The sequence below is a fragment of the Polypterus senegalus genome, chromosome 1 (genome assembly GCF_016835505.1).
Source record: "Polypterus senegalus isolate Bchr_013 chromosome 1, ASM1683550v1, whole genome shotgun sequence".
Lineage (NCBI taxonomy): Eukaryota > Metazoa > Chordata > Cladistia > Polypteriformes > Polypteridae > Polypterus > Polypterus senegalus.
In genome coordinates this window covers 190,279,473-190,306,481 of record NC_053154.1, presented here as the reverse complement: position 1 = coordinate 190,306,481, position 27,009 = coordinate 190,279,473, and the positions used below count along the sequence as shown (strand labels likewise).

General features: G+C 39.2%; 1 protein-coding gene across 1 annotated transcript in view; it reads right to left on the bottom strand.

Moving 5' to 3' along the window:
• The window catches only part of LOC120537000 (protein MB21D2), a 44,806-nt gene extending 18,766 nt beyond the window's left edge, over window positions 1-26,040 (bottom strand). Inside the window, exon 1 of the mRNA XM_039765593.1 lies at window positions 25,410-26,040. Coding sequence (XP_039621527.1) covers window positions 25,410-25,650 — 241 coding nt within the window. The 5' untranslated portion in view covers window positions 25,651-26,040. The remainder of the gene's footprint in view (window positions 1-25,409) is intronic.
• Window positions 26,041-27,009: the final 969 nt, after the last annotated feature.

Sequence of the window (27,009 nt, the reverse complement as noted above, 5' to 3'; positions counted from 1 at the left end):
GTTTTGGTGGCATGAGAGGGACCTACACAATATAAGGCAGGTGACTTTAATATTGTGGCTGACTGGTGTATTTTTTTGTTCAAGTATTTAATGCAATGTTACAAACTGCTATAAACGCGATTAAAAAAGAAATCAAAAAATAACAGCATTAGGCTTCAATATGGCATATATTTCTAACATTACTCCATTCCTGAGTTTAATGAAAAATGTAGAACCTTACACATTTTAAGACTTGCTTAAATCAATTCAGGCTCATGGGGTTGGAGGCTATCCTAGAAACACTGGGCACAAGGCAGGAACTAGCCTGGACTGAGTGCCATTGCATGACAGGGCCAACTCACACTCACAATGCCTCACGTTTGGAACTGTCTAGCCTGTAATGTTTTAAAAGATAAAAAAAGAAGCACAAAGAGGCATACACTTTCTGATACCCTTTCAGATTATATATCCATTACAAAGTCACCATTGGGAAATTTATCACAACACATGGAAGAAGATAGAAACCAATCTTGAGGGGCATCAGATTTCCTAGGGCACATTCATTCAAACCAAATCAGTTTAGAGCTGCCAATTAACACACACATTTTTGGGATGTATTAGGAAACTGGAATACCGCAAGGTAGCCCATACAGAGAGGTGGAGTAGACAGAAAGTGGTCACAGTCACCAGACTGAGATTTGAACCTTCAGCTATAAAGGTATGAGGCAGAAACACTTTCAGAAAGTTCAATGGGATATTTGAAAAGATAGGAAAAAGTAAGAGTGAAACAAATGAGTGTGAAAGGTTGGCGCTTAAGGCTCAAGCAGATGAGAGACCAGGAGGAAGGTCATCTACGTGTAAACAAGAAACAAACAAGCAAGTAAGGAAATGACAATCTGAGGGACGGGGCAGCATAGGCATTGAACTCATGCAAATAAGGGTGACAGCATTAAGGTGTTAAAAAGAACAAAAAAAGGGTATTAGATGAAGAGAAGCAGCTCAGGTTTCAAGAGACCTTATTTAGTTTTGGAGATGATTGTCTAGGAATAACCTAAATATCTTGGCCTGCTAAAAGACAGCCTCTTATAAGAATAATGCAATAGAGACAGAACATTCAATCACAGCCTGCCTTTACATTGCATCTGACATGGCAGTTTTCTTAACAGCCCCAATGCTCACAACAGAAGGCCTGTCCAATGGCATCACGATTTTGGATTTTGTAATGTATAGCGGTCAATCCAGGATATGGTCGTCTACAATTCACTTTTTCTCTGTGTGCATTTTCTTTCTTTGGCTCTGGACCACTCCAGAGTATTACTTCTTCTAGATCACTTGCACATCCCTTTGGGCACCCAGCACACTCCCACTTCTGAGGTTCACAAGGGATGCAAACTGCAGTCCTTTACTTGCCTTTTCATCCTGATGGAAACTTCCAAAGCACACAGGTTCCCCCCTGATATAGCGGCAGGCAGCAAACTCTGGGGCCTAAGGTTTATACAACAACTGTTTCAGACATTAAAACTAAAGGAGAACTCCTGAACTACAATGGGCAATTGAGGTTATAACTGTTAGTGACTCTTATACTGGGCATAAACTGTGCAGCTTTTAGAAATCATTATCTAGTGATACTCCCACTGCACGACTGAGCACATATGACTGCTGACTCTAACTGTACGAGCACATTTATTCCTATTGACAAGATATGGGTGCTCAGACTATACTTGTACATGGCCCAGATTTACTCATTGACATTTAGAAATAAAGGTTTACTCATTCAAAAAAAAACAATCAACATGCCCATAGGCTTCTCAAAATGTCAACAAATAAAAGAGCTGTGTTGCCGACACCTGTGTGCTGTAAGAAAAAGAAAAAGGCATAACTGGACAAAAGAAAGGTTGGGAAGGAGCAGACAATACAATCTATTTTACAGAGAGAATTTAAGGTACATAAGTCTATGTAATTTACCAGTGTGTTTGTGGATTTTGCGCCTTCCAGCAATCATTCCCTAAGATATTTTTGTCACTGGCCATTCTGTTATATGAGTGTATTATTATTTAACCGTTACCGTGTTGAAATGGAAAAGATGAAAATAAGCATTGCAGCGGCAGTACATAATGTACAATGTACTGTTCCTTCACAATGGAGGCGGTTAGGAGTACGCACTGATACAGCACATTGCCACACCCACCACATGACAAACCAACTCAGGATCCTAGATTAGGACCCAAGTGTAGCCATGCAACAGGTGACACCTCAGCACCACACTAGTTCAGATGGAGTGGACCAGTGCCAGGTTTTCTATGGTGGCTGGAGTTCTGCCACCAACCCCCAGATATTCCCTGCAGCTTGGAGGGCCTACATGCAAGGCTGGATACAGATTAATGTCATACCCAGGACGAGCAATTGCAGGTTAAGGGACTTACTCAAGGGCCCAACGAAGTACAGTCACTTTTGGAGTTTACGGGATTCAAACCGGCAACCTTCCGATTGCCAGTGCAAATCCCTAGCCACAGAGCCACCACTCTGTCTAATGAATTTACAATAAATTTCTGATAATTCGATGGCAATGTCAAAAAATTGGCTCCTGAGACTGTTCACATTACAATACAGCCGACTGACATTTCTGACATGCCAGAAATTATTTTAGTGTAAGACAACCAAATTGTAAGAGGCAAATTGGGCATCATAATCACACTATACTAACACAACATGTGAAACGATACTCGATGAAACTAAAGTTGAGGCCGACTTTGGTTTGTTTAATCGGGGGGAATACGCACCCAGTGTATGCTTGGCCTTACACTGCCAGACTCTCTCCTCCCCTGAGCAAATCTGTGTCAGACACAAACAATGCTGTAAGCCAAATTAGAGTATAACAAGGCTTAGGCCCCATCCACAATATCACAATTTTGATTAAAAAGCCTAGCATTTTCAAGCCACGAAAACAAACACTTTTAAAAATAATTCCAATAGAGTTGGCACAGAAGAGTTGTTTTCCAGGGCACTTGTGCTACTTGCCCGTATGCATCTAATTATGTTTTGTACAGTCTGAATGCTGTTTACATGAGCAACAGACAAATAATTCACCAGTTGCTGCAGTTTAGTGATAAACCTGCAGCTGGCAGCGTTACCGATGTATTGAAAAATTCATAAGTATGCAAAAATCAGATTGCATATGACTCAGTTAACAGCCTCTTATCAATCTTTACTACTTCAAACTTATTCTCTTCAGTAAGTTGACGCGCACTCTGCAACAAAATTAATAACAAGGCACTTAGTGATTGGGTGTAGAATGCACCTGAACTTGTAATATGACATATAGAGACACGAAAGCACAGATATATACACACATAGGTATGCACAGATTTATTAATTTTCTCTGAGTTCATTTTACAAATGTTGTTTGGTAAAATATGTGCTCCAATTGATGTGGACTGCTTATAATCAATCCTCTTGCAAATGAAGATAGACCGGATTGCTTTATTTATTTATTGTTTTGAAGTATCACTTTAATATTTGCAGCATTTTTATTTAAGAACAAGATGACCGTTGCCAGTCCTGAAGACTGTTACTTTCAACTGTAATCCGTGCATTAATGGGACTACGAATGCAATCCGCTGCAGCTCCTTTAAGAATTGGAGGCCTTTTTTCCAATATGCTGTGAACATGCTATCAGAGTCCTGCGTGTGCTAATAGTTTTGAAAACACAAAGCACAAGGGAATCTGATATTTTTCACTACACAGTCCCTTCAAGGCTTTTCCATCAGATATGGATTTGACTAGTGTAGACATTATGTGTGTTTGAGTGTTTCAGCATACAGGGATCCTTTTGCAAATGATGTGACAATTGAAGGATGGACAGATCATCTGTTTACAAACTTAATTTTTAAAAGAAAATAATCTTCCCCCATACTGGAGTATTAAAAAAAAACACTCAAAACTCAATATTTAAATAAAAACGTGGTAGCGTTTGTGTAGCCTTAGAGAAAGACACTTGTTACTGTGTAATACAACATACTTGTAGTAGCTGCAGTTAGAAGTCAGAAACCCACTTCTTCAGTCAGACATGAGGGGTTCCTCAATTGTGTTTCTGACTCAACAGCTCAAGCTTCCCAGACACCTATCCATGTGAAGATGTGGAAAAGAGAGAGGCAATCGGACATCAGTGGAAGGTTACTAAAAGTCTAAATATGGATCAAATCAACTAGAGTACACAAAGTGACTTGGAATATTGGCCTCCACAGTAATGCTATACAATGGATTCTCTTGGTGTATATTTTCAGGTTCAGCTGATCTTTATGTGTTGTATAGCAACCAGGAAAACTTGAGAACAGCAAAAAAAAAAATAATCAAAATGACATTCCAGATGGCAGTTTCCACATTATGCTGTAAGGACAGAAGGTGTCAACAATGTCACCAACTATGTACAAGTGGGTGGAAGAGCTGTTTGGTGAAGGATCCTGTGTTAAGGACAGGCTCAAAGATGAGGTAACTGGCCACAAGGACTTGCTTAAACCCCCATGTTTACTACCACTGTGGACCAAGCTGGATTGCTTCGATCAGCAATGGTTTAGTTCAGCTGCAACAGGAAAACTGCATGTCAGTTATGAAAGGCTGGTAAAATTATAAAGCAAAGACCTGATTAATTATCTGCATTTTTATAAAGGCTATTTAAAAAAAAAAAAAACTTATCATGTGATTTTTATGGATGGATACAATGCAAATGCTACTGTGAAAGGTTGTATGCTCTTAGCATTCATATATTTATTATCACCAATAGTGAAAAAACAAACAGGGATGCAGCCTTTTCTACACAGTGCATATGCATCTAACAATGCCTAAAATAGCTTATGCTCCAGGGCTACAAGACCATTCGGCTTAAGTTTTAACAGCTGTCCAAACTAAAGAAATGATTTCTGATTTATCTTTCAGCTGCCAGCAAAGTGACCAACACACACTTTCAAGTTTCCATGCCCCTATGTGTTACAAAGGCCTATTGAGGTGAGCCCAACATGTTAACAAATTTATGATGTATTATTTGTGAAAGCAAAATGCTGCCAGAGTAATGATATGTAGATAACTGAAAGGTGGTTATCTTGACCACTAATCAAACTGAGAAGGATGGGCTGGGTTTGTGACCTTCTGCTTTGCACAAAAGATGGGTGCAGGTTCAGTTGGTGGACCGGATGCTGTATTGTAAGCAATTGCATGATGTGGCTCAGGTTAGGATAAGAGGTGCTTCAAGGGTTAAGCCGCTGTGGCTCCCTGGGCTCTTTTGTGCACATAGATGTCCAATAGCGATTGCTAAAGCCCTCTCCCCAACAATAGGTGATTAACAGCCACTGGATTAGAGGCGACAAGCCCTTTACCATACCGTAAAGAGCAGATGTCAGCATTGTCCCTTCTCTTGCACTTCAGAGGACCTGGGCAGTAACACATTACTGTGAATTTACAAGCCGGCAAACAAAATACAGAATGAGAGCAAAGCAGAATGAAGCCAGGAGGGCCAGATGCTGACAAAGCAATGTCATCACACCACTGGCCACTTGATAACGTAAATACCTTCAAGCTGCCAGATTGGTTTCTTGCCTTTGTTTAGCTTTCCACTTCTGAAGTCAAGGTTTAGCCATAAAACCGCTGTGAAGCTTCCCCTTACCAGACATCTTTTCCCTTTTGTATATTATGCACTTTTTTCCAAAGCAACAGGTTAAACTGACAAAAGTATTTTAAGGACTGAATGGGATTTTGCTTCTCTCCAGCTGCCTCTGGCTTTCAGTTTAGGAAATCATCCTTTTGCAGTATTTATTCAACTACCCATTCATCCATCATCAAGTCCACTTAATTCAGTTTAGGTTCTTGGGGAGGGGGGCATCAGGAACCAACATTTGACAGGGAGCCAGTTCACCATAAGGTAATTCAATCACTACTAAATATGTCGCACTTAATTTTATATAGGGCTTTTCACTGTAAACAGCACTCCAAATCATTTCACTAGAAAAAGAAAGGCAGGCATAGTAACATAAAAGATAGCACTGTGCCCGCCAGCCTCTGGATCACAGCCAAAGTGTCAATATGGAGATTGTACCACTACATCCTTAGAGTCTGGGGGGAAAAAAGCAGTTTTTAAGTTGTCTCCGGCTGGAAGAGAGTGGGTGTGGTGCGCTCAACTGTAATGATAAGTTTGAGTCTAGTTTACAGTAGAATACAGCTTTACATCCATTGAAGACCTATACTGAACCTCTAAAGTACAGGATACATTAAGAATGTGAATAGGCTGATAGATAGAAACAGGTACAAAAATAAAATGCATACAGTTCATAGCTTTAATACATAAAAAGGCTTTTTTACATAACATTTTATGTGAGGAGAGTATCATTCATGGTTATAAACGAGTATCTCTAGAAATCTGTGGCAGACAATGTCCATAAATATTTATCAAACAGACACATTATTTTGTCTTGTAGGGTCCTATGATAACCCTATTTTCCACTTTATACTCTATATTATGTCAGAGGGTCACTATCCAAGCTCCTCACAGCTATGTAATATGACCACAGCCTAAGAGGGGGCACTGCTCCTAACTGGCCAAATTGTTTTGCCTCCACGGTGCAGAGAAACCATCCAGTGAGGGCAACTGACTGCACCCCTTCAAATCCCAGGACCATAAAGGCCCAGTCACCTGGAAGGAGGTATCACTCATTGATTAAAGATCAAAGAGATGCAGTTCTTTCCAGCCCAGAATGCATCCTGTATAAAAGCATTAATAAGCCGTAACTTATTTGTTAAAATGCCAAAGGGCAACATTATTTATTTTGAATGTGTGTAAGAGTACAGTTTTTATTTTTGGTTTAAAAGTAAACGGGAAATGTTAGGCTGATGCACCAACATTTATCGCGGTTTTTGATTGGTCATTACCTTAGACGATCACAACCTTAATAAAATGTCTTAAATCCCATACAGTTACCACAATGCGGTGAGGTGGTTTAGTACTCCTGCCCCCGATTGCCTTCCAATTGAACAGAATGAAAGAATAGGCAGGACAAACTATACATTATAGGTAATAACCTTATTATAACTAGTGCCATTACAAGGAAATACAATTTGGCTTTGCAAACCAAGATTATACAAACTGAGAATGCTAGATGAGTAGCTGCAGGTGGCACAATCCTCCTTTATAATATGCTACCGTGGCTGTAAGTTTGTCTGTCCAGGATTTTAAATCACCTGTAGCTTGCAAGCCATTTGAACTATTGACCTGAAATTCTGTACACATATACTACGTGACCTCTACTGTCCTCTTTTTATTTTTATTTTATTGTAGAATCAACTCTCAGCAGTGCAGCCATGCGGCACATGCGTACAGGCGGTTTTCTCATTCCCTGCCACCTTCGCCGTCACTTCCCCTACCTCTTCCTATCTTAAATCATTCTTGAGGCAGATTGAAGACTTAAGTGCCAGCTAAAGTAAAAAATTTAAGAAAATGTACTAAGTAATTGCAACACAAACACTGACTTGATCAGTTTTAACGCGAAAAGATGCCGACGAAAGAAGAGAAGAAGTGGACCGCTAGGGGGGAGAACAGAATAGCTGCTCAGGAAAATAGCAAGCGCATCAACTTCTGAGCAAATGAAATGTTAAATATATAGAGAACGAAAGAGGATGAAAACTAGTGTCACACATGTGCGAATAGGGGTACATTGTGTGGACCAAGTAAAGGTAATTCCACGCCAGGCCAGGGGAGGGCGGGGTGCACTAAACCTTCTCCTGCTATCTCTACAGACCAGCCGCGGGAAAACCTATCTGAATCAAGATCGCCACTTTGTCACTTCTGGTTCTGACACCCAGAAAAACGTCACTTCCAGTTCCAGCGCCCAGAAGAATGTCACTTCCAGTTCCTGCGCCCAGAAGAATGTCACTTCCAGTTCCTGCGCCCAGAAGAATGTCACTTCCAGTTCCTGCGCCCAGGCTGATGCCAGAGAAACATCACTTCCTATCTGACCACTTAAAACCACCATCTTTTCCAACCTTCATCAGTTCTGTCTTGGACTCTGTACAATGAACAACTCTGTTGAATGAAAAAGAAAACCTTTGCAGCTAGGAATATTATATGGGTGGCTGCCCCAAACCTTTTTACGAGTGTTGAGTCTGTACCTTTTTACACTAGGAATGCTCAAGTCAAGTGTATTGACTGCACGGTCGTTACTGATAACTTAATAACTCTGCAATATGGCAGAAAGAGTATGCCTTTGCAATCCTCTTTTATTGTCCCTCTGCAGCTCCTGATAGACACACCGTCCTGTGAATTTCACCAACAGAATAACTTCGGCAAAACCCCCAAGTAGTAATTTTGTTTCTTGTCAGCATTCTTCAACCAACCAACGAAAAAAAGAAAATGCAAGTCATTAAGCAATAAAACTTGTCCTCAGTCACAGGTGGCCAGAAGTTCAGTCATAAAAAACAGCATTCCTACAGCTTTGGGGGTAGAAAAATAATTGGTTTGCCCATATTTCTTCCCCTTTAAGCATTATAACAAGTAAAATGCTAATTCTACAATTAAAACCATACAAAATATTTAACAACCTATACGTTATATACCACGCATTTTACACTCCACCATAAATCAAAACCACTGATAATAATCCAGTTATACAATTACAATTTTTAAAAAAAAAAAAAAAACCACTATGTTTTGCAGGGGCTATAACCTATGCCAGTGGCACTTGAGGCAAGACAGGAGTAAACAGTGGATGGAGGTTCAAGACTAATTAAGTATAACTATTCAGACCAACACCCCTCTTAGTGGCAGTCTTAAATCCCATACTACCAGGATAGACTTCAGCTTAAGCCCAAAAGGGGATTAAGTGGGTTCAGCAAATGAATGAATTATAGAATTTAACAAATTCTTCGACTGCTTAGATAATCAAGTAATTAATAAGATGATTAACTACATAATTATCTGCCTAATTAATTCTGTTAACTACTTCATTAACTTCAGAAGTCAGCGGTTACCTGCTGACAAAATGCTACGTCAACCAAAGCATACAAACCTCCAGATATACAGAAAAGAGTTACAGTATATCAGCACCAGGAGCATCAGTCTCATACAAGAGCAAACATCCTATTATTGGATTCTGGGACTGGGTCACCCTTAATAGGATGAAAGTGTTGAGCCAGGACTTTAGTGATTTAGCCATCCAGTTCATGCCAGCAAATCATTATTCAATAAAGCAGACCGATGGATCAAAGAGCAAAGAAAATTGCACAAGAACCACCTCTGGCTTAAAATATGAAAAGTTTGGTAAAAAATTAAATTTTTTACAAAACACATAAGGTAACAAACGTTGACATGATCTTGTGTGAATGCAGATGGGTACGTTTTCTGCCTTGTACAATGTGTTTAACAAAAAATTGGTCTTACTGTACAGATTTATAGAAATATTAATGGCATAAAAAGGGTTTTATACATACATTTTGTAAAGAGTATAAGAGATTGTTACAAGGGAGTATCTCCAAAAATCTATGGAAGACAATATCCACACAACCCCAGAATGCTTAATACACCAGGCCACTGGCACACAAAGTCATGAATAATGAATTGCATAATGCCTCCACTTCTTTCCTACATACACTACTGTGCTTGCTTCCACTCACTGACAAACAAGCTAGTAACTCTTGTTTTCCAGTATATAACTTTTTAAAGGGAATTTTTATGAAAGTCTACTACTTCTTAACTTTGGCTATGTGGAGTCTTTAAGTTTCTCTCTCAAATCCTAAAGACATGCCAGTTATGTCAACTGGTGATGCTTAAATCAGCCTACAATGGGAGAACGTAGATGTGCGAGCTGGAGTATCCTGAAATGAACTGCTGATATCCTGTCTGAGGATTGTTTGGCTCCCATTAACCCTGTGGGAAAATCAGGTTCAAAAAAAAAAAAAGCTGGTTTGTTTATAAGGGAAAATAGAATATTCAAAATTTAAGGTGGAACTTAGACCTGAAAGCACTGAAGCACTGCAACCTTCGTTTGCTTTTCTTCATGCCTTAAATTACCTTAATATAGCAAAACACAATAGAACATTTGAATTAAATTAATTCAGGCACACACTGTGGTCTTTCAAACACCTTTGAACTGGTGCTTCTTCTGTGCACTTTGCTTTTCTTTGATGGCGATTTGGGACTCTAAATTGCACACTTGTGAACAGAATGTGCACTGTGATGGACTGATGCCCTTTTTTTTGAAGATTGCTCCAGGGACAGTCTCTAGCTCTGCAAAATCATTACCATGAGAAAACTGGGCCTTCCCATAAACACAATGTAAGAGTGAAATTCTGAACTTCTGTCCACAATCCACAACCTGCGGTTTTAGATGACGACATTTTTAGGGAAAACCATCCCCTCTAGGCAACAATTTAATAGGTAACCTGGAACCCAATCTGGAAGGAAACAGCTTTGGTAAACGGAACAACTAAAGGTCAGAAATTAATACTTCACATTCTTCCAGGTACAAATGAAATATCCTCCATGCACTGGTTAGTGAACAGTAACAATCAGTCAAATGTGGCAATACTGGCTAACAACTTGAGAAATATCAGGGCTTGATTTGTTTTTTAGAACATTTTTGAGGGGCTCACATTCTTTGCCCCATTTGGTAGGCTGAATGAACTTGCAGCTGCATAGGAGGTTAACACTCGTAAGGTCAGATGCCTTGCTGGAAGCTGGCTGAGAGGGTCTCTCTTCAGCTCACCTTGTTAAAACAGCTCCTGTCTGATGCAGTGCTTGGTGTTCACATCCTACTACTAATATACCCTCAGGATGAACTTGTAATGGCAGTGAGACAGGAGGGGTCAACACACCCTGAGCATATTTCTCACCAAGCACACGCCACATGTTGCAGGTTCTCACCAGTAAACATACAAAAATTCAAACTTCATTACAAACGCCGTTTTCACTACAATCCATGACTTAAAATTCTGAAACCTGCTTAATCCACATGGGAAAGCCCGTTCAGGCAGCATCGGGCACTAGGCAGGAAACAGCCCTGGTCCAGGAGTCTGACCATTGCAGGGAAAGTTTAGAGTTGGCAGCTAATGTAACATGCATGTCTTTGGAGATATGGGAGGAAAACTGGCGTATATAGAGAAACCCCCACAAAACACAGAGACAGCATTCAAACTCTGTGCACACAATTTCTGTGTGGAAGATATGCAAACCACTGTCCAGTGAAAAGCATTAACCCCTTGCCATAACACTAAAGTTCTATACATCACTAAGCTTTCCATTTAAAAAGGTTGTAAAATAAATAAATAGTGAGTGGTTTTTGCAGACAGAATTGCCACATGCCCCTAATCTTAAGGGACTGAAATTTAAATGCCAGTTTCATACAATATGCAGATCATTACAAGTGTCAGCAACATCTGGTAGGCAAGCTGGACTAACACATGGCTGAGACAAGCTGTGGTTTTCATGAACACCTTAGCAATTTCTGTTTAAACTGTATGCACTGCAGCTGTGTTGATTTTGCCATTTAAAACAAACAGAATACATATAGGCACTTTACCTGAAATAAAACCTTTAGCAACTGACAACATTCAGAAAAATACCATTTTGAAAGGAAATTTTGATATTTATTTAATTCAGCTTTACAAGGCACACTCCAATTGCTAAGTTGGTATGCAACCTTGGTGTGGTCATTGATGAGCAGTTATCTTTTTCTTACCACTTTTCTACTGTTTCTTGTTCATGCTGTATGCAAGATAAAACCTTATCTGACAAAGTATATAGTAAAACTTCCCGTCCTGGCTCTGGTTTTATCACACCTGGACTACTGCAACTCACTTCTAGCAGAAGTACCTGCATGTGCATCTTGTATTTAACCAGCCGAGACGGTAACATGTCACTGCTATTTTCTGGTCGCTACACTGGCTCCCTGTAGCAGCACTAAGCATTAAGTTCAAACCCCTGATGCATGCCTACAGAGAAGTCAATGGGTCAGCATCCGAGCATATGGAAACACTGGTGAGGTTCTATGCTCCATCTCATCCACTCAGGCCTCCCAGTGAATAGCATCTGGTGATGCCACCTCAGTATGGTATCTCAATCAAGACTCTCTTCCTGTGTAGTTCCTAGTTGGAGGAATGAGCTGCCCACCTCCATCCAAACTGTTGATTGCCTCAATGTATGTAAGAAACAATTGAAGACCCATCTGTTCTGTGAATATCTGTATGACTGATTGGAACGAGGGGGTTTTTTACGACTTTGCCCTGTGATCTTTGATATTGTTGGTTGATTTGTTGTTACATAAGTTTAATTGCTTTAAGAATTGTTAATCTGGGATTGTAAATGTATTAGTTATTGTATATGTTCACTGGGGCAATCAACTTGTGTTACCTGTTCTATTACACTTACTGAACAAACAGTCCCTTGCCTAATGTTAACCAATTATGTTTACCTCCTTTGTAAGTCACTTTGGATAAAAGCATCTGCCAAGCAAATAAATGTAAATGTTATGTATATTCGTGTGAAAATGTAAATATACCTCATGAATTTTTTTAACTAATTTGAACCTGTGAAGATGTGATCTTCATTAAAACAGTATCTTAAGAAAAAGGTGATATAACTGGGGGAAAAAAATGAAAATTTGGCTTTATTCAGTGCGAAATGAACAGCTATGCCATTTTTGTCTGTGGAAACAGTAAGCACTTCCTTGGCTCTCATAGCTGGTAATGCCCCCTTAGGCAGAAACAACCTCAAGTAATTATTTCAAAGAATGGTCTACTGGTTTCTGGAAGAGAGATTTTCCCCAATATTCCATGCAAAAATTATTTCAACTGTGCAATGTTTATGGGATGATTTGGTTTCAAATTCAGAACTCTTTTCTAATCCTCTCCACGTTTTGTAGCAATAGAATCCCACAGATCTATTGTTTTTTCTTTGTGAACTATGCACTATAAAGCTAGATAAATTTCAGGAAAATCTTACAGAACTGAAGACTATTTAAAACTAATAAGAATCAATTCAGCAGACGTAAAAAGGTAATTGGACCTCAATGAGGATAACTTGGAATGGAACTGGTTAAAGCTGAACAATTTTACCCATTATAAGGCCTGTGCACACTTATGCAACGTTGGCTTTGAAGGTCTTTAATTGTTAAATATTGTTTTAATTATTTCACTTGTTATTCATTATTGAATATGACAAAAAGCCTTACATGAATTGTTTTGATTTCAAGTCTTTACACGCAACACTTGTGGAAAATCAGCTTATTTTGATGTATTTTTAAAGTCACTGAACTGAAATAGCATTTTTCAAAAGATGGATGTTTAGTCAGGACTAAAAAAATAGATGCAAACTTGAATCAACACCCTAAACCTCCGTTTCCACAAATCACTACAGTAATTTGTCTCCAAGTCTCATCCTGAACAGTACAACATGCTTAATCTGCGCTTTCAAATCAGCCATGCATGCAGTACTGCACTTTGCAGTGTAGCTGAAAAATGGGACCAATTCAAGGGAAGTTAAGGATTACAATCTTCAGCTGCACCATAAAGGCATCTGCAATGCTACAAAGTGAAATACCCTATGTTCTGGGCTTTTCATTCTCCATCCCAACATAACACCAATGCAGGTGTCAAATGAATGCTACTTAAACTGCCAGAAAAAACAGAGTTATAAAAAAAAAATGCAAAATGAATGGTCCGATACTGAGACACATCAGAAACAAGGAGAGAGACCATTTTGTATGGATGCCACAGAATGTAACTCGTGTATCAGAATCAATCAAAAAGCCAACCAGGACAGCATCCACTTCGATATTGTTGATTGAGTAAGCTTTCTAGGACTATATACAGTACATCTAGATTTTTCTATCTATTTCTATCTTCTTCAATACTTTCTTCTACTGGTGGTGTTATATTTTAATAAATACTAAATTATTTTTAATAGACTGTCTTTATATCTAGAGTGATTCAAGTAATAAAAGTAAACATTAGGTCACCTGATGTAGGGAAGACTGCCATTTGCTCTGACCTGAAGGGTTATCAAGGCTAAGAGGAGCACCTCAATAAGGAAAACAGGCACTGTTGGTTAGTAAGAAGCATATAACCAAAAGGTGTATGAACCATACATGTCTCGGGGACACCCAAACATTGTTAATGCCAAAGAAGGCGATTCCCTATGTGGAGTACTAAGTAGTGGACTGGCAATGAACATGTTATGTACTTGGGGACTTTCAAGTTTTCAAAGTCCCAAAATATATCAACAATTCCAAGTAGTCAAACCTGGCTCGTAACAAAAGCAAACATAGAATCTTTATAAATAAAATGTATTCTTCACAAAAACACTAATAACCAGAATCTCTGAGGAGCATATAAGGCAAAAAGGGCCTAAAAAGACGAGGTGAACAAACTTCAAATATAAAATCCAAAGAGGAGAAGAAGGGAGCAAAAACAAAAATCCCAATAAATAAAGCACAGAAAGAATAGCAACAAACACTTACCAACTCCCAACTACATTCCAAATGAACCACGAGAACTATAGGCAGCCTCACTTTTATAGGGCTGAGGGAAGTGCCTTCTGGTGACTGGCAGGTGGCCCCACATTTTGGGCATCCACCCACAAAATGTAACCAATATAAAACACAGGCATCGGGAATGAAGCAAACAATTAGCAAAAGTAACAAATTAACAAAACGGATATAAACTCCAGCCACAAGAGGAACATACATACTGCACACCATTAAAATGTAGACAGGGGTTGTGTGTGTTAAACTAAATGTGCAAGTTTTGTCTCACTCATCTTTATATAGAACATGCTACCATGGCTGTCCGTTTATCTGTCCTGGATTTTAAATCACCTGTAGCTCGCAAACCATTTGACCTATTGACCTGAAATTTGGTACACATATACTACGTGACATCTACTATCCGCTTTCGGGGTGACGACTGATCTCCAAGGTTATTCCTCTTTATATTTTATTTTATTGTAGAATCAGTTCTCAGCAGCGGCCAGCAGGGTGGCCGTGCGGCGCATGTGTACAGGCGCCATTCTCATCCTTACCACCTTAGCTGTCACTTCCCCTACCTCTACATATCTTAAATCATTCCTGAGGCAGATTGAAGACTTAAGTGCCAGCTTAACTTAAAAATTAAAGAAAATGTACTAAGTAATTGCAACAAACACTGACTTAATCAGTTATAACGTGAAAAGATGCCGATGAAAGAAGAGAAGAGGGTTGCTAGGATGGAGAAAAGAGCTGCTCAGGAAGCAGCAAGCACATCCGCCTGTGAGCAAATGAATGCTAAACGTACAGAGAAAGAGTATGAAAACTGTGAATGCTCAAGTCAAGTGTATTCACTGCACGTTATCATGCAGTGTGCCATTACTGTTCCTAAGATAATACAGTTACAAACCTATTTCAAAACATCACCAAAATAAAACACAGGTAAGTGTGGCTTTCCTCCACTGTTTATGCATTGTTTTACTTCATATTCAGTACACTCATATCCACACTAATGAAATACCTGTTCCCTACTACATTCTAAAACCAGCCTTTCTCCTCCTGCCACATTTTCAAATCATCTTATCCAGTTTAGGGCTGCAGTGAGCAGGTGTTTCCCAGCAGCATTAGGCAGCAGATGGAAACCAGCTGGGGTGCTAGGCCATAGAGTGTGTGTGTATGTGCGCACACACACACACAAAAACAGAAACACATACCCACTTAGTACATCTAGAGTAAAATAATATATATATAAATAAAAAATTACACGCAGAGAGAAAGTCCAGGCTGTAATTCAAGCCATGGACCTGGAACAGTTATGTTAAATCTTTTGTTCTGGAAAACAAGCACAGATATTTTCTAAGCCACTCAATCCAGACTAGGGTCATGTTAGAGCCTATCCCACCTAGCACAGGACACAGGGAAGAAATAAACCTTGAGCAGGGTGTCAGTTTATTGCAAAGCAAGCAAGCAAACACACACACACACACACACACACACACACACACTCTTGAGGGCCAATTTAGTGTTGCCATTTCAGCTAACTTGCATGTCTTTGGACAGTGGGAGGAAATCCTCATATACTCCATGCAGGGAGAACCTGGGATGAAAACACTGGTCTCCTTACTTCAAGACAGCAGTGCTAACACTGCGCCATTTTGTCACCAAAGCATAGATCAGTGTTGGTTTAATGAAATTTTTATTCATAGTTTATATAGACTTGATGAATTTAACATTGCATCATATGTTAATAAAAATGTGTTTGTGATACTATATATGCTAATCTGGTACTACTATAAATGTTCATCATATTTTGTTTGGGTGGTGCTGTCAGTATATCTTCCTCACAGTTCCAGCAGGGTTCCATTGCTATCCGGTCATTGTTTCTTTCTCATGTTTGTAACGTTTCTTTTCTTTCTTGGTACTCTGGTTTTTTTTTACAACTAGAAGATGTGCGTGTGTTGCAGACTACAGTATAAACTGGCCAGCTGTTCATGAGAGTGTGCCAAGACAGATTTGCGTTCCATCTAGGATTGGTTCTTGAACTGCACGAGACTTTGCAAGTACATAAATTAAATAATCCTGTAATGTAGACAAAAGCCAAGCAAAATGACACTTTTTTATTGGCTAACTAAAAAGATTACAATATGCAAGCTTTCGAGGCAACTCGAGGGCCGGAGTTGCCTTGAAAGCTTGCATATTGTAATCTTTTTAGTTAGCCAATAAAAGGTGTCATTTTGCTTGGCTTTTGTCTACATTCATAATGGCTAACACGGTACAACACCCTAGTACTATAATCCTGTAATGAAATAAGTGGACACAAAAAAATGGATGGATAATCCTAAAGTCAAATCAAAGCATCTTGTTATAGTATCCAGTATGAGTGCAAAAAATATACTCAAGCACATAAAATTAGGGGAGTACCTTGTGAGGACAGGGAAAAGACTGGGGAGGCTGCACATAATCACACTCAGCTTCTACTTCCATCCTCACAATGAAAGATGACAACCCAGAAGAAACCCAATTGTACTATTTTTGCCCATAATTCTGGCATCAGACAATAAAAACCAGATCATACCTCTCAGTTAGTGAGCCAGTGCTCTGAAAGATGCAGCTGTCACCAGACAGACTTATTCTCTACAGTCACGCCCTCATCCCAAATGGCAGTTAAACGGGTTTTTTGCATTTGGGACCACACATTTCCTTACAACTTTTCTGTTTTATTAGTTAAAAATATGTATGTGATTTTCAAATGAATATTCTCAAGCCTGATTAATCCATTTCAGGGTCAGAGGAAGTCAGTGCCTAACCTGACAGCATAAGGCACCAAGCACACTCAAATAAGGGAAGAATACCAGGAGAAACTCCACAGGCTGTAGCTGGACATTGGATGTGAACTATTTTTGTTGCTTGGATCCATGCTACGCTCTTTGTGCTTAGCATAAAGAGGTACAATATAAAACTTAAAAAAAAAAAAAACACAGCATAAGATAAAAAAGCGATTTAAAATATTCTGCAATAGTGCTCAAAGGATTGTTAAATACAGTGTAATAAAATGACTGAACTTCTTAGTGGCCGAGTTCTCAGTAAGACTTACTTAACGCATTATATAATGTATTATATAAAATATTATAAAACCTCAGAGCGATTACTTCTCCCGATTCTCTCAGCACATGTCCCCTGCAGGGCTGAGTTCTGGTTGAACTCCTAGGGGTCAATCACTGTTGACTATAGAGGGTTGTGATGTTACTGGTTCCCATTACACTGTAAATGAAACAATTTACAGCAAACATGTATTGACAGAGACTATGCACTTGCAAAGTGCTTTGTGATGTGAAGTTTAAAGGGGCTATATAACATAAAACCAACTGACGTGAAATGTATAAGTGGCATAATATAAAAGGTGCTCTATATGAGAGAGACTGATCGATTAATTAAAGGGAAGGTGCTTCTGCATAAAAAACTATATGGAACTTACTAAGCAATCATTTAGATAATCTGCCTGAAAGGCACAAAAAAAAAAAAAACACAACGCAGCACTTATGGAGGTCACAGGAGTGCATAGGGGCCCCACCATTAACTACATTTCATCTTGGCTGACAAGGCCATGTTCTGTTGCTAAGCAACATCTGATACTCTCATTTGCCAGGTTAAAAGCGCAGACCGAAGAGAAGGATCCTGCCCCTCCCCTCTACTGCTCTCAGCATTGAAGTGGGAAATCTGTTTGGGCATTTTAACTAAATTAATTCAAATGAATGAACAAATGATGAAACCAGCCAAAAATATGTATACAGTTAAACAAAATGGTTTTACATTGGAATAAAACTGACCCCGTCCCTTCTACCTTGTGAAGCAAAAACTGGGCAATATGTGAAGCTGGATGGCCACTCCCACCTGATGACAGCAGCTGGACAAGAAGGAATGTGCATAATTTAGTATTGACATTACCATTGAAACGACATGAAAACATCTACCGGTTTGTCTCCAGTTGCCCTCAATGCATTATTAAAACACAGAATGGGAAAAAGTACTGGAAACTGATCTCAGAACCCTTGTCACAGGACACACGAATGGGCAAACTTTCATAATCGCCAATGCCCTGCCAATGCATAGTGTCTAATCAGAAAAACAATGGGATGTGAAGAAGAAACCCCAAAGAAAAACACACACAGGCAAATTGGGAACCGGCAAAGACAATAAAGTCAATAACCAAGCCAACATTTAAACCCAGAAAACTGGAGCTGTGAGGCAGCAGCACTAAATACTAGACATCCCTGACTAGAGAAGATGGTCAGATGAAGTGTGCGGTGGGAAGAAAATCCTTTCAAGATGTAAATGTATTTAGGAGACTCAGCAAGAGATTAGGGTGACATCACCTGGTGATCCAGTCCATCATGACATCAGGGCTGTCAAGTGACAGCACTTCAAAACAAGAAATATGCTCAGAGAAGGTCAGAACAATTCAAGATAAAAAAATGCTTTTGAGCATTAGGAAATGGTGATTTCTTCCAAAACCTCCTGACACTCTGGTGAAGTGAATGGTCCAAAACATCAACAGTGTAATTTCCTATTATGGTGACCAGAGAAAACCATGTTGGAAGTAACAAAATAGCACTTGCTGACCAGTACACTTCCAAAGCAAAGCTTGAAAATGGCTTGTGCTGTGCACCTTGAACTGTGTAGAGGGCCTATGTGTGATTTTTAAAGCTAACTAGATAAACAGCAACATTTATGCTTCTATAGTCTTTGAGAACTGTTACAAAAAGCAGAAAACATACATATCTATAAATCACACACAAGCCAAAGCAACTACTCACCAGAAAAAGTGAACATGGGCACCTGAAAAGCACACATAGCCATTACTGGAAGTAAAAGAAAAGATAAGCCACTCCAACAATGGCATAAAGGTGAATCAAACATGTAGCCAAACCCAGTTTTCTCATCATTTTTCTGTTTGGCCTTGAGAAACGTGAATATCATGAAACCATGGATAGCACTGCAGTTGCCCTCTCACAAATCCAGTTACTGTACTTGGGTTTGAATCACACATCTGGTCATTTTCCATATGGAATTTATACATTCTCACCATGTTTGTGTAGATTTTCCTCCCACATCAATAAAAACACGTTAGTGGACTTCTGTGTTTAGTAATGTCACTATTGAAATCAGTTTCCAAAATCTGATATCCTAAATCAAATAGGTGATTCCCACTCAGCTTTTCTCTACACTGAACTCCTCTATGCAAAATGGCAGGATTCCTCAATCCACCATTAAACTTGGATATATTTGTATATGGTCCCATCACTAACAGAATAACCCTTTCCATATTTTGTGGTATAGTTTCTATTATCAAAGAAATGGACAAAATTCTGTCCAATGTGAAAAAAATCAACATATCATTGATATGGAGACTGATGCTGGATTTACATGTAAAGCTGAACAAAGTTCACCTGACTGGTGCAAAGACAAATTGGCCTGCAAGCAAAAAGCCTTCATAGCTTGTGCACTATTAATTGAAATGATATATGTGAAAACTCTAGACTTATTGAATAAACAGAGTGATAAACAGTGCGGTATTTGGCCATGCACTACATATTACTGTAATATAATTTAGTATATTCAGTTGCTCCTTTCATTAAGCAAAGATTGATAGTACGTATAATTTCATTATCAGTTTCATTATGCTTATTCTGATATAAGGCTGTAGACGCCACAAAATGAAGAGATTATCTCATCCTGAACAGAAGCATTCACTAGCTATTCCCAGCAGCTCCTAATTGCCCGTTTCTAGATCTGTCCAGCAAGCACTCCATCCGTCTAAACCAGCTTACCACAATGTATGATCAATTATGCTTCGGCATAGTTCTTTACCCAAATGATCAGAAGATCTGGACCTATAAACAGACGATTCAATCATAAAAATCAATTATTATTAGCATCTGGCCCAAGGTATACTTATGGAAATCAATGACTGGCAAAGAAATCCAAAAACAATTCAACACCTGGTTAAGATCACATGGTTCCTCAAAATGATGGTCCGTCCAAGTATCCCAGTCAGTCCCGTAAGAAGAACTGAAATCTCCCAAAAGGACTCTATTATAGAGCCAGTAAATTAAACCATTTTGAGCACATTAATCCAGTGTCAAACAACTCATCACAGTTACCTTAACTCTTTTCTATTTGGCATTGAGAAACAATACCATGAAACCATGGACACCACTGCAGTTGCCCACTCACATCTCCAGCTACTTGAGTTTGAATCACACACATCATCATTTTTCATGTGGAATTTATACATTGTCATCATGTTTGAGAATGCATTTATGCAATAATCCCTTCTTCCGGGAATAAACTCCAACCATATGGTAAAGAGTGAGGAGTATCTCCACACCTGCCCCAGGCCTCATCGGCACGTCAACTCCAGAGCAAGGAAGAGACCACCCTTGTTGCTACCGTACATGTATACTATCAAAAATTGGCAGATTTTCACAAACAAAAGTGATCAGCAAATTGGCCAATTACAATAACCAGTCTTTTCAGCCCCTCCTTTTCTAACTTTTACAGTAATTTCGTTTCATAATGTGTTATGGTAGTTCAGCCAGCATGTGTCTTTTTGCTGTTAACACTACAGAAAGTTTGCAAAGGGCAGGAAATCGAGTCTTGTTTTGCAAAATACAATTGCAATATTAGCCTTTATGTTAAAGAAAGCGGAGTAATAAACATAGAGAAATAAAATCGAGTTGTCTTCTGGTGCAAATAGACAAGCAGTAATAAAAAAAAAAAAAGCTTATTTAATGAATTCAGAGCTCTTTATTTTAGACGGATACATTTTTAAGAAATAAAAATAATAAAAAAGGACAGTTTTAGTTTAAACAGCAAGCTTGTTTTAAGTACAGCAGCTTACATTTTCAATTGGAAAAAGAAAAATGTGTCTTTTACTTATAAACCAGTTAAGATATTAATCTTTTGTCTTCTTGATAAACAACTTATGAACATTTGATACATTTGCACGTTTTTAAAAGATTTGTACTGTGCTTTTTTATTTGTTGCTGTGTGTCACACAACATAAGGTTTGGTAAGAAACAACTGCTACATAATTAAAATGGTAATCCATATTTATAATTAAACCTCAAGAATTATGAATGCATAGCTGATACACTGAACAACAAAATGTATAAACATAGTAAAAGATATATTTTATATTAACAGCAAAGAAGCTGCAGTGCAATTAATGATTAAAACCTATAAGTGAAGGTATATTTACATTTAAGCAGTGTTTAATTGCCAATATTAATTAAATACACTGTGTGAGAGTGTGTATATATTTTTTTGTTAGAGAAATAGTGAAAACTACTTTTTTTAAATTGAGCTTCGTTTCAGATTCGTTTCACATCACAGAAAAAAGTTAAACAATATGACAGTTTGTAATTATGAAAAGCATTTATTTTCTTTAATACCATATGTATTATGACTACACATTTTTCATCATTAGTTAAAGTATGCAATTTAAGGAAATTTTATTTAATATTTTTATGGTCACTGAACAATAAGTCTACAGAACTTCATCTTGTTAATAAAAAAAATTACAGATAGCACCCATGTCCAACAGTTTAATTATATAAATACGCTTGAATATGGGACATAAGGTTTCTGTGTGTCTGGGTATGCAGAAGCTTACGTAATAAAGGGGTGGAAAAAAAATTATCCGCATCAGCCAATCACGTAACATAAAATCGGTGACCAGTTATCCGCCTTAAAAAAACCTAATGAGCTTACCCTAGCACATAGAGCAGTTCAATTATGTACTACACATCTAGTCAGTATGATTCCAATCTTCCACATGAGCTCTGACTCACTGCCCACCAGTGAGGCGGTGTTCCACAATCCAAGAACCAGTTTCCATTGTCAAGGTATAATATGCTTGAAAAACTGTCCCACACTTGCCCATCACCTAAGTGCCATTGTACCCAACCTTCATCTATCGCCTTGTGGCTGGTGAGCCCAGGTGGCAGCTACACATAGGATTTTCAGAACAAGCTTGACTATGTTTCTTGGGTCACCTAGTTCACCGACACCAACTCCGTTCTTAGGCCTGGTTCCAGGAGTGGATCCCTCTTACAGGAGAGGCTCTGCTCGATTCATTTGAGCATACCGGAAGCATCTGACATTTTTTGTTTGATCCTTTTTTAGAAAGTATCAGGAACACTGGAAACATATATGGAAGGATCATTGCAGTACACAAGTCTTCCAGCACCAAAAAGGCCAAGGTAGAAATCTAAGGGGATTCGCAGCATGCCAGTTACTATAAAACAGCAATGGGAAGAGGGAATATAAGTTGTTTCCCTCTGGAAGCACACTGATTCCTAACTGAAGTTTACCAAAAGCATTAATGAATGTATTTTAAAATTAACAAATCACAAATAATGTCATTTAGGAGTGCACCTCCACAACTAATTGTCCAGTCCGGGTTACTCCTATGAGAAATTTCTGAATCCCACATAATGTATATACATTCCCATAAAGAGCATGCCACTTAGTTTGGATGATGTCATTTCATGAGTGCAGACAAACAGACATTTGTCATCAAATTAAGCATAAATTTGACTACAGAAATTGTGAAGTTCCATTAACAAAAGAAAAAAAAAGGACTTAACATATTGGAATGAGAAGTAGAACAACATTTTTAACGTGTTATTAATTCAACTTTTATTAGTTTTGTGAATAAACTGCATTCAGCATGTTTAAACATTAGTACCATAACCTAACAAATCTTTGAAAGTTTATTAAACACCGTTATGAAAAAAGTTCATTAATGGTCTCTGTACTGTCATACATATTGCATAAAACTATTCAAATGGCCACCAGAATTGAACACCTACTTGAATGAACATATTTGTGATTTGAAATATTGAAGTACGAATTATTGATTTAAATGACTGTTCTTTCCCTAATTATCTATTCATTTAAAATGAGGAGGAGAGTATCAAAGTAGGGTAACTATGTGACCTCTGCAGGTCGACTAGAAAAAACAGGGCAATTACCACCACGTATACCCACCAAGACACATCTAGTCACCAAATTATCAATGTATCGGAGCCAGAAAAATAAGGACAAGTTACAAGGGGGGTGTCTATAGTCATAGATGAACTAGACAAAAGCTGCACACAGCCCTAGGAGTATTCTCCCAAACTTATTTTTGTAGTAGACTACTGAATGAAAATAAATGCAGATGAAATGGCAACTATTTATTGGCCAACGTAGTGAAATGAAAGAATTAAGAGGGACAAACCAATAAATGCCAAGCAACAGATGTGGCTGAAACAGATAAACATGACGGATGCCATTGACCCAGAACCCCCTCCAAGTGACCTCTACAGTGACTAGAGAAACAATGCAGACACCTCTGAAACAATACCTCCCCAGGGACCTCTGTGGTTATACTAGAGAAACAATATTCTCTAGTATGAACTCCACAAACAGACTGCTGAAACATGATGAACACTTCTGAGTCAATCCCACAGAGAAACAGGAAAGCCCATCAATATCCACTCTAAAATTACACATTAGAACTTGGAAAGAAAGGACACCTTCAAACTAGTACTTCTCTAGATGGCTAGGAGCAACAAGATACAGTCCGACCAGCCAGCACCACATCTTATATGACTGGATTCAAGACTGGTTATAGATTTTGCTGAATCAATCCCAAAAACATACAGGAGACATGGGTATCCACATCAAGTAATCCAGCAAGTGATCTACACATGTCAACTTAAATATCCCTTTTTTTAAAATCAACTCACTACAGAAACACACAAAACAGTATTCTCCCAAATCATTTGAATGGCTGGACTGAACAAACAACTGGATGGATACTTAGTGGATGAATTAGGAATTCTTTCAGCGAACAAAAATATCAAATCAGTACCTCCCCAGGGGACATCTGTTAGCAACAAGATGAACATAATGAAGCGAGTACTTCCCATACTTGAGAAACAAGGACACCATTGGCCCAATAACTCACCTAAAGAACTCTACAGATGGAATGGAGAAAAATAATTGGTATCACTGAAACAGTCTCCACAGGGTGAATAACGAAGCATGGCAGATGCCACTGAACCCTGTAGAAGTCTAAAGAAGATAGCTGAGAATTTCCATAAACCCTCAAGTGAGCTTTGTGGTTGAATAGGAAAACAAGATGGATGTCAATGAAGTGGTGCTTTCCCAAACTCAGTGGACCAAATTGCAAAGCAAACACAATTATAAGAGGACCTACATATGCAATACACAAGAGTTGTGCAGCTTAAATAACAACCCGAAATACAAAAAAAAAATCATAGTATGAGAAGACAATTGCAAAATACAAGACTGACAAAAAATGTCAGTTTAGCAGCTTCTATTCTTTAGGCCAGTTTGCCTTCTGACTGTTTCATACCAGAAGATGAAGATAACTGTACATTCAATTATCTTTTTCCTTATCAGGGAAAAACTTCAGAAGTGTAAGCTGCAGCTATTCAAAAGTTTTACTTCAAAGAAAATATAAAATGCTACTGTACGTGTATACCATTATTTGTAATGTCGAAGGCAACCAATATAAAACTGAAATCAAAAGTGCAGTGATGGGCCAAACTAAAATCAGAAGTAAAGAACACCACTGAGGGACATTAGGGAGAAGATCGCTATAATTGGAACTCATCAGGCACAGAAAGGGGAGGTGAGAAGGGACCCCGACACGTGAAACGTCTCGCTTGAAAGCATAAGTACTTTGAAATCTGAACCGGTAAAAAAAAAAAGATACACATAGAATACCAAACAAGCTACTGCCTGCATTCTCTTGGCAGAAACCCACCAAGTGATCACTAAAGCTCTTCGCATCCCCCTGAGCGCAACTACGGAATGTAAAAGCGGCGCTCACCTAGCATTCATTGAGAGGTGACTCACCCAGCATTGAGAAGATGAAGTCCTTGGCCGTATGGATCTCCAGAGCCCGCTGATCATCGTACTCGCGTTGCTCGTGCTTGCCGAACTCCTGGATGAGCCGGTTGAGCTCCTCCATGCGCGCCCCAGACCTGAAGTCGAGCTCCGGGAAGCCGCCGACCGGCTTGTTATTGTTGTTCAGTCCGGTGTTCATAGCCGAGTTACTGACAGATCCTGTCCTGCCGGAGAGCATCGGGGCCGCCATCTTCAACGAAAGGGAATCCGCAACACGGGAGGAGAGAACAAGCAGAGAGAAGCGCAGGCTGCTCTCGCCAGTCCTCCGGTTCTTTGCTTTCCTTCCTCCGTTTCGAGAAACGCAGCTCGGCGGTGATTCGTCGTCCCCTCCTCCAGTACGTTGACCCGAACAGCACTGCTAATAATTACCTGGGCTTCGGCGTTGGGCTCAGATGCGTCTACCTGCCTCTGGCAAAGTAAAGAAGATCTGGTAAATCTCAACAGTGCGGAATCAACAAGCGGCCACTTCGCCCCTCGTTTTTCGCCCACAGCGTTGCGCACAATTAAAGGGCCGGGCAAGCCCCCGTCCGAGCTCCTCCCCTTGCTCTATCAGTGGCTCAGCCCAGATGTTCGGCACTGAATGCGATGGCATCTGCCCGGCAGTACGCCACCCAGTGGCTCACCCCGGAGGTGCGGCAAGCCAGAGTAATGTGAAACGGAGTGGCACAGACGCCAGCACGCCCAACGTTTGCTGGTCAGAGAAACGAAAAGCAAAGTCGTACCACTCATGAGCTTTTCTACAACAGCCCGCTTTTGCAGCAGGTGTCGGCCGCACATCAGCACCTCTCAGCGCTTTCATCCAGATGTGCGATTGAAGCGCATAAAACAAGGTGCTGCCACACCTGCAGGACTCCAAGATGTTCACCTCAGATAACGGGGGTCATAGGCGGGTCTAAAACGGAGTACTACTGACATGTTTACCCGTTAGTCGACGTTTCAGCTAATAAGTCTGTCATGAAAGAAGACTCATTAATTATGTACACCGCCTAGTATTACTCACCAGTGTGATTTCTGGGATATCTTAAAACCTTCTCACTCTCAAAAAAAAAAAAAAAACCCTCATGCTAACGTGTACTACCTAGATGTACCGAACATAATGCTAAAAATTACATTTTCACTGATACACCTCATGGTTCTTAGTGGGGTTATGGTAGACTGTGCAAGTATCCGAAATTTAAAGTTGTTCACCTAAGATAGCAGCATGAACGGAGAAATACAAAGTTGTGGCATTCAGCTCAGGGTGCTTGGCAGGTGATGCCAAATACTACATCCATCCAACCAACCACTTTCTTAATTTGCTTAGTCCTTTACAGTCTAACAAGGAGCCATCTATGAACGTGATGCCTGTTTGGGTTTTGAGGGCTTGTAATTGACAAGCAGAGCTTTTCCTCTTGACCCAATTTAAACCTTTATCTGCCTTTATTTTTTCTCAAAATATCTTTTAAAATAATTACATTTCTGTATGACTAGTTCGAGCTTTAGTGATTGCATATTTAAATAACTATACACCCATATTCTAATCTGCTTTCCCCAACACAGGAAAAGAAAG